The following is a 13,495-nucleotide window of genomic DNA, read 5'->3' as shown; positions in this document are numbered from 1 at the left end:
AGAAACCTTCCCCCAGAGAAACTTCAAACCAAACAGACAGCTAAGGAATATCGTAGAAGCTTCCAGAAGTCATACACTGGAGTCACCAAAAGAACCAGAAGGTGAGACGCTGTGTGAAAAACACAACGAGGATTTAATAGTCTTCTGCCAAGAGGATCAAACAGCCATTTGTTTGGTTTGCCACCTGTCCCGAGATCACAGAGAACACACTGTGGTTCCCATAGAGGAGGCTGCCGAGGATTACAAGGTAAGAAATCATGGGACGGTGTAAAAGCAGGAATGGGCAGGAATGGCATTTTAATAAAAGAAATTATGGCAAAAACCAGCAGGTACGGTTAGGCATCCTTACGAACAATACTTTAGCAATGAGAACAGACTTATAACACACTGTTATTAACCTGTTCCGGCCCAAAACCATTTTTAACACCAATAAGGACCCAGAAAAGTCAGTTCTGAATTGCCCAGGGGCTGAAATTTATACCTATAGCCCAGTACTATTACAGTGGAACTGCTGCTGACCTGGGACACAGATTCTGCTAGACATGAAAAAACATGTTGTGTGCATGTGTTATGCACTCACGGCCAGCCGTACCCATACGCAAAGTACGCAGCTGCGTAGGGCACCAGGAAATTTTGTGCACTTGTCATGAGTCAGTGTAGACACAGGAATTGTGGATTTTCCTGAAAAAAGGCACATGAATGGGGAGAGAAAAAGTCTCCTGGCTGAAACGTGGCATATGAACAAGTGTAGTTGGCTTCAATATTCTCACCTCTTAAAAAATACCAATAACTTCTGGAAGATCCCAACTTGCAGAGATTTCAGGGACCTGGCAGTACTGACACACAAACCCTTCCAGGGGACAGTGAAGGTCATACACATCACTAAGCATTGGGACTGATTCTGCTTTTCTGTTTTTCATAGAATCATAGAATATCAGGGTTGGAAGGGCCCTCAGGAGGTCATCTAGTCCAACCCCCTGCTCAAAGCAGGACCAATTCCCAACTAAATCATCCCAGACAGGGCTTTGTCAAGCTGGGCCTTAAAAACCTCCAAGGAAGGAGACTCCACCACCTCCCTAGGTAATGCGTTTCAGTGCTTCACCACCCTCCTAGTGAAATAGTGTTTCCTAATATCCAACCTAGACCTCCCCCACTGCAACTTGAGACCATTGCTCCTTGTTCTGTCATCTGCCACCATTGAGAACAGCCGAGTTCCATCCTCTTTGGAACCCCCTTTCAGGTAGTTGTAGGCTGCTATCAAATCCCCCCTCATTTTTCTCTTCTGGAGACTAAACAATCCCAGTTCCCTCAGCCTCTCCTCATAAGTCATGCGCTCCAGCCCCCTAATCATTCTTGTTGCCCTCCACTGGACTCTTTCCAATTTTTCCACATCCTTCTTGTAGTGTGGGGCCCAAAACTGGACACAGTACTCCAGATGAGGCCTCACCAATGTCGAATAAAGGGGAACGATCACGTCCCTCGATCTGCTGGCAATGCCCCTACTTATACAGCCCAAAATGCCGTTAGCCTTCTTGGCAACAAGAGCACACTGTTGACTCATATCCAGCTTCTCGTCCACTGTGACCCCTAGGTCCTTTTCTGCAGAACTGCTACCTAGCCATTCGGTCCCTAGTCTGTAGCAGTGCATGGGATTCTTCCATCCTAAGTACAGGACTCTGCACTTGTCCTTGTTGAACCTCATCAGGTTTCTTTTGGCCCAATCCTCTAATTTGTCTAGGTCCCTCTGTATCCGATCCCTACCCTCTAGTGTATCTACCACGCCTCCTAGTTTAGTGTCATCGGCAAACTTGCTGAGAGTGCAGTCCACTCCATCCTCCAGATCATTAATAAAAATATTAAACAAAACCGGCCCCAGGACCGACCCTTGGGGCACTCCGCTTGAAACCGGCTGCCAACTAGACATGGAGCCATTGATCACTACCCGTTGAGCCCGACGATCTAGCCAGCTTTCTATCCACCTTACAGTCCATTCATCCAGCCCATACTTCTTTAACTTGGCAGCAAGAATACTGTGGGAGACCGTATCAAAAGCTTTGCTAAAGTCAAGGAATAACACATCCACTGCTTTCCCCTCATCCACAGACCCAGTTATCTCATCATAGAAGGCAATTAGGTTAGTCAGGCACGACTTCCCCTTGGTGAATCCATGCTGACTGTTCCTGATCACTTTCCTCTTCTCTAAGTGTTTCATAATTGATTCCTTGAGGACCTGCTCCATGATTTTTCCAGGGACTGAGGTGAGGCTGACTGGCCTGTAGTTCCCCGGATCCTCCTTCTTCCCTTTTTTAAAGATGGGCACTACATTCGCCTTTTGCCAGTCATCCGGGACCTCCCCCGATCGCCATGAGTTTTCAAAAATAATGGCTAATGGCTCTGCAATCTCATCCGCCAACTCCTTTAGCACCCTCAGATGCAGCGCATCCGGCCCCATGGACTTGTGCACATCCAGTTTTTCTAAATAGTCCCGAACCACTTCTTTCTCCACAGAGGGCTGGTCACCGTCTCCCCATATTGTGCTGCCCAGTGCAGCAGTCTGGGAGCTGACCTTGTTTGTGAAGACAGAGGCAAAAAAAGCATTGAGTACATTAGCTTTTTCCACATCCTCAGTCACTAGGTTGCCTCCCTCATTCAGTAAGGGTCCCATACTTTCCTTGACTTTCTTCTTGTTGCTAACATACCTGAAGAAACCCTTCTTGTTACTCTTAACATCTCTTGCTAGCTGCAACTCCAAGTGTGATTTGGCCTTCCTGATTTCACTCCTGCATGCCTGAGCAATATTTTTATACTCCTCCCTGGTCATTTGTCCAATCTTCCACTTCTTGTAAGCTTCTTTTTTGTGTTTAAGATCAGCAAGGATTTCACTGTTTAGCCAAGCTGGTCGCCTGCCATATTTACTATTCTTTCTACACATTGGGATGGTTTGTTCCTGCAACCGCAATAAGGATTCTTTAAAATACAGCCAGCTCTCCTGGACCCCTTTGCCCTTCATGTTATTCTCCCAGGGGATCCTGCCCATCTGTTCCCTGAGGGAGTCAAAGTCTGCTTTTCTGAAGTCCAGGGTCCGTATTCTGCTGCTCTCCTTTCTTCCTTGTGTCAGGATCCTGAACTTGACCATCTCATGGTCACTGCCTCCCAGGTTCCCATCCACTTTTGCTTCCCCTACTAATTCTTCCCTGTTTGTGAGCAGCAGGTCAAGAAAAGCTCTGCCCCTAGTTGGTTCCTCCAGCACTTGCACCAGGAAATTGTCCCCTACACTTTCCAAAAACTTCCTGGATTGTCTGTGCACTGCTGTATTGCTCTCCCAGCAGATATCAGGGTGATTAAAGTCTCCCACGAGAACCAGGGCCTGCAATCTAGCAACTTCTGCTAGTTGCCAGAAGAAAGCCTCGTCCACCTCATCCCCCCTGGTCTGGTGGTCTATAGCAGACTCCGACCACGACATCACCCTTGTTGCTCACACTTCTCAACTTTATCCAGAGACACTCAGGTTTTTCTGCAGTTTCATACCGGAGCTCTGAGCAGTCATACTCCTCTCTTACATACAACGCAACTCCCCCACCTTTTCTGCCCTGCCTGTCCTTCCTGAACAGTTTATATCCATCCATGATAGTACTCCAGTCATGTGAGTTATCCCACCAAGTCTCTGTTATTCCAATCGCATCATAGTTCCCTGACTGTGCCAGGACTTCCAGTTCTCCCTGCTTGTTTCCCAGGCTTCTTGCATTTGTGTATAGGCACTTAAGATAACTCATTGATCGTCCCTCTTTCTCAGTATGAGACAGGAGTCCTCCCCTCTTGCGCTCTCCTGCTCGTGCTTCCTCCCAGGATCCCATTTCCCCACTTACCTCAGGGCTTTGGTCTCCTTCCCCCGGTGAACCTAGTTTAAAGCCCTCCTCACTAGGTTAGCCAGCCTGCTGGCGAAGATGCTCTTCCCTCTCTTCGTTAGGTGGAGCCCGTCCCTGCCCAGCACTCCTCCTTCTTGGAACACCATCCCATGGTCGAAGAATCCAAAACCTTCTCTCTGACACCACCTGCGTAGCCATTCGTTGACTTCCACGATTCGACGGTCTCTACCCAGGCCTTTTCCTTGCACAGGGAGGATGGACGAGAACACCACTTGCGCCTCAAACTCCTTTATCCTTCCTCCCAGAGCCACGTAGTCTGCAGTGATCTGCTCAAGGTCATTCTTGGCAGTATCATTGGTGCCCACGTGGAGAAGCAGGAAGGGGTAGCAATCCGAGGGCTTGATGAGTCTCGGCAGTCTCTCCGTCACATCGTGTATCCTAGCTCCTGGCAAGCAGCAGACCTCTCGGTTTTCCCGGTCGGGGCGGCAGATAGATGACTCAGTCCCCCTGAGGAGGGAGTCCCCGACCACCACCACCCTCCTCCTCTTGGGAGTGGTGGTCGTGAAACCCCCATCCCTAGGACAGTGCATCTTTTGCCTTCCAATCGGTGGAGTCTCCTTCTGCTCCCTTCCCTCAGATGGGTCATCTACTCCACTCTCCGCATTAGTACCTGTAGAGAGAACATGGAAACGATTGCTCACCTGTATCTCCATTGCTGGTACATGGACGCTCCTCTTTCTCCTTCTGGAGGTCACATGCTGCCAAACTTCTTCATCATCCGTCTGTCCCTGCTGCGCCTGCTCTGAATCTTCAGAACATTGTGGCCGTAGAAGCATCTCCTGACGTCTGTCCAGGAAATCTTCATTTTCCCTTATGCAACGCAGAGTCGATGCTCGTTTCTCCAGACCTCGAACCTTCTCTTCCAATATGGAGACCAGCTTGCACTTTGTACAGACAAAGTCGCTTCTGTCCTGTGGAAGAAAGACAAACATGGCACAACCTGTGCAGGTTACAACAGCTGATCGCTCACCTTCCATATCACCTTCCTCTTAAGAGCTTCCTCAGCTGTTGCAGGAACTACTCAGAGAAACCTGCAGATGAAAGCCTCAGTGAGCTCTCCCCAGGCGAACTCCCTCTGTTAGCCTCTGCTGTTCGCCGCTCAGCTGGTTCGCTGCTGACTGCCCTTATATACCAGTCAGGCCCACTCAAGGCCCACCTGGAACAAAGCACTCCCAATTCACACTTTTCAAACAAACAAGCAAGCAATCAAGCACACGGTCAAACTGACAAACTGTCCCAGCAACAGACACTCAGATACTCACCAACACAGCCCCCCTAATGCAGCACTTAGCGTACCTCCTCTCGGACAGCTCCCAGGCAAACTCCCTCTGTTAGCCTCCGCTGTTTGCCGCATAATCATACATTATTTTTTATTTCTTGTGTATTTTTGAGAAGAGTCGCTCTCATATGTGCAGCTAAGACGCTAGAGTCCGTTATTTATCACTGGTAATTTTTAGATGGGCCTAAATGTTTTGTGCGCCACAACTTTTGACAGTACAGATGGCAATGTTCGACCATGAAATATCAAGGGATATTTTCTCATATTCCTATAGGGAACACATGGGTCAGGTGCTTCATTTTGTCCCAAATAATGAACAATCACTTTGTCCACTTTTCCATCAAGAACTTCGTATCTGTATCTGTGACACAAAACTTCATTTGTATCGATCAGTCTTCGGAAATATCTCTTCCTTACCAGAGGCTCCCCCCGTTGGGAAAAGATGTGTTCCTCTGTGGATCCATTTGTATTGATCACACCTCCAGTCATCTTTTTTGTCCTTTTGCCCTTCATAACTGTATGCAAGCAGCTGTCCATTTTTTGGCTTAGAAGCTGAAAGAGTCGATATTTTGTCTTTTATAGGATTTCTTAAAATGTCCAGTGCTTCTTGCAGTTAAAGTGGTCCCAATTTATACATAGAAACTAAACCACACACACTGGAGAAAAATAGACTAAACATTCTATTTTATTGTATTTGTGCACCTGTGAACTTTAAGTTTTATTAAATCTTCTGCAAAGCTTTGGGCAAATCAGATTAGAGTTACGGGTGAGACACACACCGACTGGACAATTGTCGAGACACCTGTACGGGGAGATGTCAGCAAACCAGTAAAGTGCCTGAAACCACTATGGCTTATTGCTAAAAGCAGCCAAGTCAGCAGGCCATAAATTGGCCATGTCGCAGCCTCAGCTTGACCTAGTCAGGAGGGGGTTTTGGGTGCCACAGAAAGGGCAGCTTCACCCCACGTCCTTCCTGATAAGAATTATGTTGAAGTTGCTGATACATGCATTTTAGAAGAGCAGGATGTGCCCCAGGAATGTTTATTAGCACCTTAAGGCTGCAAATTCTTGAAAACCCCACACCTGGTTAATCAATAATCAGAAGGAACCTCTTGCTTGACCATTGAAACTGCTCACTTCACAAGTTTTCTTTAAGGGACATGACATTCTAATACTAATGTATAAATAAGGGGGAAAAGTTTGAGGTAGTTGGACTCTTCTGGACTCTCCCTCTGGATACGTCTTGCGGTCCCCACCAGCAGACAGAATATTTGGCCCCCGGAAGCCTGCCGCTGTGTCACTTCAGAGCCACACTCAGCTTTGATAATTATTGAGGGTTGGGCGTGTGTAAGTGCTTGAGACTAAGTAAAGTTTAGCTCTAAGTGAAAGCACTTTTGTGTTGTCCTGTTTTTGCCTGCCATCTATCAGTCAGATGGCCGTGTCTCCCCTGATTTATTTCCTGACACCACCTTGCTCAGAGTAAAAGTTACCAAGAGCTTTGGGTTGAAAGAACATCGGGTAACACACCAACTGGACAATTGCCGAGATGCAACCAATGATAGAGTAGGATGATTAAAGTAGAATAATGTATTGCATTTAAGCAACACACACTCCCAGCTCAGTGATTGGCAACAATGCTAGGGACCTAGGAGATTACTTGCCTATTCTGAACCTATTTATGTGCCATGCAACTGTACAAATGGGATTTCCACACCTTCTAAGCAGCTCTGTGCATTCTCGACATCGACTGAGAGCTACGTGCAGGGGGGAAGGTCAAGGTTCCAAACTGCAGAGGAGCAGAGGTAAAAACGGTGTGAAAACACGTGTTCCCACAGGTACATGTGTTCTGAAGCAGCAAGAAAGCGAGTATTCGCCCCCATGGAATACCCACCCTGTCCCCCTCACTGATGGCCGGCTCCAGCTTTTTTGCCGACCCAAGCGGCAGAAAAAAAAAAAAGAAAGAAAAACCTGATTGAGTTGCCACCGAAGTGCCGCCGAAGAGGAAGACAGAGAATGAAGGACCCACCACCGAATTGCCACCGAAGACTGAAGCAGACCGATTGAGCTGCCGCCGAAGTGCCACTGCCACCGACCCGGATGTGCCGCCCCAACAACTGATGGACTGTCGCCCCTTTCTATTGGCTGCCCCAGACACCTGCGTCCTTCGCTGGTGCCTGGAGCCGGTCCTGCCCTCACTGCCTGCTCCCTGGCCCCATTTCTGTGGTAACAGCTGAGCTGGTCTAGGAGTGAGCACTGAAAGTGCTCAGTGACGGAAGAGTGAGATTAGAGTAAGGAAATGGACTTGCAGGGGGCAGAGAGACAAGGTGGAGGAGGTAATCTCTTGATTGGACCAACTTCTGTTGTCAAGTATCAGAGGGGTAGCCGTGTTAGTCTGAATCTGTAAAAAGCAACAGAGGGTCCTGTGGCACCTTTAAGACTAACAGAAGTGTTGGGAGCATAAGCTTTCATGGGTAAGAACCTCACTTCTTCAGATGCAAGTGAGGTTCTTACCCACGAAAGCTTATGCTCCCAACACTTCTGTTAGTCTTAAAGGTGCCACAGGACCCTCTGTTGCTTTTTACAACTTCTGTTGGTGAGACAAGCTTTTGAGCTTAAAAAGAGGTACACAGAAAGAGGCAGCAAATCACCTGCAAAGAGACTCAGGCCTGGTCTACACTACGAGTTTAGGTCGACTTTAGCTGCGTTAAGTCGACTTAAGCCTGGACACGTTTACACGACGAAGCCCTTTCTTTTGACTTAAAGGGCCCTTTAAACCGGTTTCTTTACACCACCTCGACGAGGGGATTAGCGATAAAATCGGCCTTATGGGGGTCGGAATTGGGTAGTGAGGACGGAATTCGACATTAGTGGCCTCCGGGAGCTATCCCACAGTGCTTCATTGTGACCGCTCTGGACAGCACTCTCATCTCAGATGCACTGGCCAGGTAGACAGGAAAAGCCCCGCGAACGTTTGAATTTCATTTCCTGTTTGCTCAGCGTGGAGAGCACAGGTGACCATGCAGAGCTCATCAGCACAGGTAACCATGATGGAGTCCCAGTCCCAGTCCCAGGATCGCAAAAGAGCTCCAGCCTGGACAGAACGGGAGGTACGGGATCTGATCGCCATCTGGGGAGATGAAGCAGTGCTGGCCGAACTCCGAAACAGTAAAAGAAATGGCAAAACATTAGAAAAGATCTCCAAGGCCATGAAGGACAGAGGCCATAACAGGGACGCACAGCAGTGCCGCGTGAAAATTAAGGAGCTAAGGCAAGCCTACCACAAAGCCAGAGACGCAAACGGAAGGTCCGGGGCTGAGCCGCAAACATGCCGCTACTACGAGGAGCTGCATGCCATTCTAGGGGGTGCAGCCACCAGTAGCCCAAGCGTGTGCTATCAGTCCCTCGCTGGAGACAGGGAAGCGGGTTCGGCGGACGAGGAAGATGAGGATGGAGAGAACATCATAGATAGCTCACAGCAGCAAGGAAGCGGAGAAACCAGTTTCCCCAACAGCCAGGATATGTTTGTCACCCTGGACCTGGAACCAGTAACCCCCGAACTCACCCAAGACCCTGTGGGCACACAGGGGACCTCTGGTGAGTGTACCTTTGTAAATATTACACATGGTTTAAAAACAAGCGTGTTTAATGATTAATGATTAATTTGCCCTGGCAATCGCGGCCAGTACAGCTACTGGAAAAGTCTGTTAACGTGTATGGGGATGGAGCGGAAATCCTCCAGGGACATCTCCAGAAAGCTCTCCTTCATGTACTCCCAAAGCCTTTGCAAAAGGTTTCTGGGGAGGGCTGCCTTATCCCGTCCGCCATGGTAGGACACTTTACCACGCCAGGCCAGTAGCACGTAGTCTGGAATCATTGCATAACAAAGCATGGCAGCGTATGGTCCCGGTGTTTGCTGGCATGCAGACAACATCCATTCCTCAGGAGAGTGATATCATTCACGGTCACCTGGTTGAAATGGGGCGATTTTATTAAGGGGACATTCCTTCCTGCTCTGCTGAACAGAAATATTCCCCGCTGTTAACCACGCGGTGGGGGGGAGGGGTGAAGTGACCATCCCAGAGAATTGGGTGTGTGGGGGAGGGGAGTTAGTTGGGTTTGTGCTGCATGTTAAACCTGAAACCGCAGCCCCTCCTTTTACATTGCAAACCCATTTTAAATGGCCAACCCAACGGGTGCTTGGTATGGTTAATGAGAGCAGTACTGTTTTAAACCATCCCCACTTGTTAACAAGGTTAAAAAAGCCAAAAGACTGTGTCTTACCATGGCTGCCTGCAAGCTGAAATCTGTGGCCTGGCACTGCGTGAGTGATCTCTCACACCAAACCGGCAGGCCCTCAATATAAGAGGAAAAATGCGACCTTGTAACGAAAGCACATGTGCTGTGTGATGTGAACAGCAAAATCTAACGTGAAAGAGTGTACCCATTGTTCTCAAAAATGTATCTTTTTTAAACAACTCTCCCTTCTCCTCCACCAGCTGCAAATGTTTCACCTTCACAGAGGCTAGTGAATATTCGAAGAAGGAAGCGAAGGACGCGTGACGAAATGTTCACTGAACTACAGACTGCCTCCCACGCTGACAGAGCACAGCAGAATGCGTGGAGGCAGTCAATGACTGATTTTAAAAAAGCCCAATATGATCGAGAGGAGAGGTGGCGGGCTGAAGAGGAGAAGTCGCGGGCTGAAGAGCAGAGGTTGCGTGCTGAAACGCGGGCTGAAGAGCAGAAGTGGCGTCAACTTGTACTCATAAAGCAAGAGTCGATGCTCCGGCTGCTGGAGCATCAAAGTGATATGCTCCTGCGTATGATTGAGCTGCAGGAAAGGCAGCAGGAGCAGAGACCGCCGCTACAGCCCCTCTGTAACCAACAGCAGGAGCAGAGACCGCCGCTACAGCCCCTCTGTAACCAACAGCAGGAGCAGAGACCGCCGCTACAGCCCCTCTGTAACCAACAGCAGGAGCAGAGACCGCCGCTACAGCCCCTCTGTAACCACCAGCCCTCCTCCCCAAGTCCCATTGCCTCCTCACCCAGACGCCCAAGAACACGGTGGGGGGGGCTCCGGCCACCCAATCACTCCACCCTAGATGATTTCCACAGCAATAAGTTTTAAAGTTTTAAAGTGCAGTGTGTCCTTTTCCTTCCCTTCTCCCCCACCCATCCCGGGCTACCTTTGCAATTATCCCCCTAGTTGTGTGCTGCTTCCCTCCTCCCCCACCCATCCCGGGCTACCTTTGCAATTATCCCCCTAGTTGTGTGCTGCTTCCCTCCTCCCCCACCCATCCCGGGCTACCTTTGCAATTATCCCCCTAGTTGTGTGCTGAATTAATAAAGAATGCATGAATGTGAGGTAACAATGACTTTATTGCCTCTGCAAGTGGTGCTTGAAGAGGGGAGGGTAGGGGAGGTTGGGGTGCTTGGTTTACAGGGTAGTAGAGTTAACCGGGTGGGTGGGGGGGCTGCGATTTCATCAAGGAGAAACAAACAGAAGTTTCACACCGTATCCTGGCCAGTCACAAAACTAGTTTTCAAAGCCTCTCTGATGCGCACCGCGCCCTGCTGTGCTGCTCTAACCGACCTGGTGTCTGGCTGCGCATAATCAGCGGCCAGGCGATTTGCCTCTACCTCCCACCCCGCCATAAATGTCTCCCCCTTACTCTCACAGATATTGTGGAGCGCACAGCAAGCAGCAATAACAATGGGGATATTCTTTTCGCTGAGGTCACAGCGAGTCAGTAAGCTGCGCCAGCGCGCTTTTAAATGCCCAAATGCACATTCCACCACCATTCGGCACTTGCTCAGCCTGTAGTTGAACAGGTCCTGACTCCTGTCCAGGCTGCCTGTGTATGGCTTCATGAGCCATGGCATTAAGGGGTAGGCTGGGTCCCCAAGGATCACGATAGGCATTTCAACATCCCCAATGGTTATTTTCTGGTCCGGGAAGAAAGTCCCTTCCTCCAGCTTTCGAAACAGAAGAGAGTGCCTGAAGACGCGAGCATCATGTACCCTTCCCGGCCAGCCCACGTTGATGTCGGTGAAACGTCCCTTGTGATCCACCAGGGCTTGCAGCAGCATTGAAAAGTACCCCTTGCGGTTTATGTACTCGGTGGCTTGGTGCGCCGGTGCCAAGATAGGGATATGGGTTCCGTCTATCGCCCCACCACAGTTTGGGAATCCCATTGCAGCAAAGCCATCCACTATGTCCTGCACGTTTCCCAGAGTCACTACCCTTGATATCACCAGGTCTCTCATTGCCCTGGCAACTTGGATCACAGCAGCCCCCACAGTAGATTTGCCCACTCCAAATTGATTCCCGACTGACCGGTAGCTGTCTGGCGTTGCAAGCTTCCACAGGGCTATCGCCACTCGCTTCTCAACTGTGAGGGCTGCTCTCATCCTGGTATTCTGGCGCTTCAGGGCAGGGGAAAGCAAGTCACAAAGTTCCATGAAAGTGCCCTTACGCATGCGAAAGTTTCGCAGCCACTGGGAATCGTCCCAGACCTGCAACACGATGCGGTCCCACCAGTCTGTGCTTGTTTCCCGGGCCCAGAATCGGCGTTCTTAAGTGTCTGCCACAGTAACTGCTCTTTTTGACAACAATTTTTTTTATCAAAATGTCATTCCTGTGTCTCTTCGGAACGTGTGTTCTGTACGGCTTTAGTAATAAAGCTAATTATTACCTGAAATGCCCCATAAAATATAAATTACATGGGTTTTTCATTAGCATTATGTATTCTCATCCCTATGTACAATATGTAATAATTTTCTATATCCATGCAACTTCAGAATTGATTGTTCCAGGTCCCTATTAGTGTTAAAAATCGGTTCTGGGCTGGAATCGGTTAACAAAAGCATGCTACTAATCAGTTCTTAATCCTAAACTATTGTCCTCAAGGTAATGAGCTAGATGTATACATTTTGTCCCTTTGCCACTTCGGAACTGTGTATTCCTGGTTCCTATTAGCGTTTCAAAAATGGTTCTGGGCTGGAACAGGTTAATGACAGCGTGCTAATAATCAGTTGTCAGTGGCAAAATATTGTCCTCAAGGTCTTTTTGGGGAGTTTGGGCTGCTCCTACTCACCTCCCATAGGCTTTCGTCTCCACCCTGCTCTCTTACAGGGGTTAGACGAGGTGACCCTGGCAGTCCCTTCTAGCCCCATGATTCTAAGTACTCCCTTCCCCCAGGGCCAGGCTCCCAGCATGCTGTTCTTTCCCTGGGTTCCCTCCTTCCCTTTCGAATGCACGGGGGGGGGGGGAGTGGCTGCAGACTTCCTCACTGCAGCCAATTTCGGTTGCCAGCTTCCTGGCTTTATACTAGCCCAGCCCAGTCCACACCTGCCAAGCTGAGCTTCATCATCCAATCAGCGGTTGCTTCTCTGGCCTAAACCTCTCATGTGTGGCCTGTCTCACTAATCCCCTCTTTCTCAGCTTCTTTCACTCTTTTCGGGGGCTGATGTGGAGTGAACACCCCACCACACATGTATTAACAGGAGTGTCAATGTAAGACACAGGAGGACGTTGTTCCACCCTTCTTGCCACGGTGAGGCCTCAACTGGAATCCTGTGTCCAGTTTTGGGCACCACACTTTCAGAAAGATGTGGGAAAAATTGGAGAGAGTTCAGAGGAGAGCAACACAAATGATCAGAGGTTTAGAATGGATGAGCTGTGAGGAACGGTTGAAATAAATGGGTGTGTTTAGTCTAGAGAAGAGAAGACTCAGGGATAGGGTGACCAGATGTCCTGATTTTATCGGGACTGTATAGATTTTATCGGGACTGTCCCGATATTTGCTTATTTGTCCCGCGTCCCAACCTACCTTCGGTCAGGATGCGAATTGTCCCGATATTTTGCCTTCGCTTACAGGCGGATCGGAGCGCGGAGGGGGGGTCGCACCCCCTCCCAGACTCCGCCCCCTTCTTCCCCCATTGATTCCCTCCCCAAATCCCCACCCTGGGCCCACCCCCAGCCCCGCCCCCTCACTGCCCCATTGGATCCTTCCCCAAATCCCCGCCCTGGCCCCGCCTCTTCCCCAAGCACACCGCATTCCTCCTCCCTCCCAGGCTTGCGCTGATCAGCTGTATGGTGGCGCAAACGCTGGAGGGAGGGGGGAGATGGAGCGGAGGCAAGCTGGTGCGGGGGGGCGAGGTGTGGAGCTCTGGCGGCCATTTTTTTTCCACCGCCGGCTTTTTGTTTTGTTCCGCCCCTCCCCCGTCCCGATATTTCACCTGTGTGATCTGGTCACCCTACTCAGGGAGGGCCTGAGAACAGTCTTCA

General features: G+C 49.6%; 1 protein-coding gene across 1 annotated transcript in view; it reads left to right on the top strand.

Annotated features, from left to right (window-relative positions):
• The first annotated feature begins 11,683 nt into the window (after window positions 1-11,683).
• Window positions 11,684-13,495, top strand: part of LOC135888124 (E3 ubiquitin-protein ligase TRIM15-like) — a 30,676-nt gene continuing 28,864 nt past the window's right edge. Inside the window, exon 1 of the mRNA XM_065415930.1 lies at window positions 11,684-11,699. Coding sequence (XP_065272002.1) covers window positions 11,684-11,699 — 16 coding nt within the window. The remainder of the gene's footprint in view (window positions 11,700-13,495) is intronic.

Source organism: Emys orbicularis, chromosome 13, assembly GCF_028017835.1.
Source record: "Emys orbicularis isolate rEmyOrb1 chromosome 13, rEmyOrb1.hap1, whole genome shotgun sequence".
In the NCBI taxonomy this organism is placed as follows: Eukaryota; Metazoa; Chordata; order Testudines; family Emydidae; genus Emys; species Emys orbicularis.
Note: the sequence above shows the minus strand (reverse complement) of the source record. Positions and strands in the feature narration are given on the sequence as shown.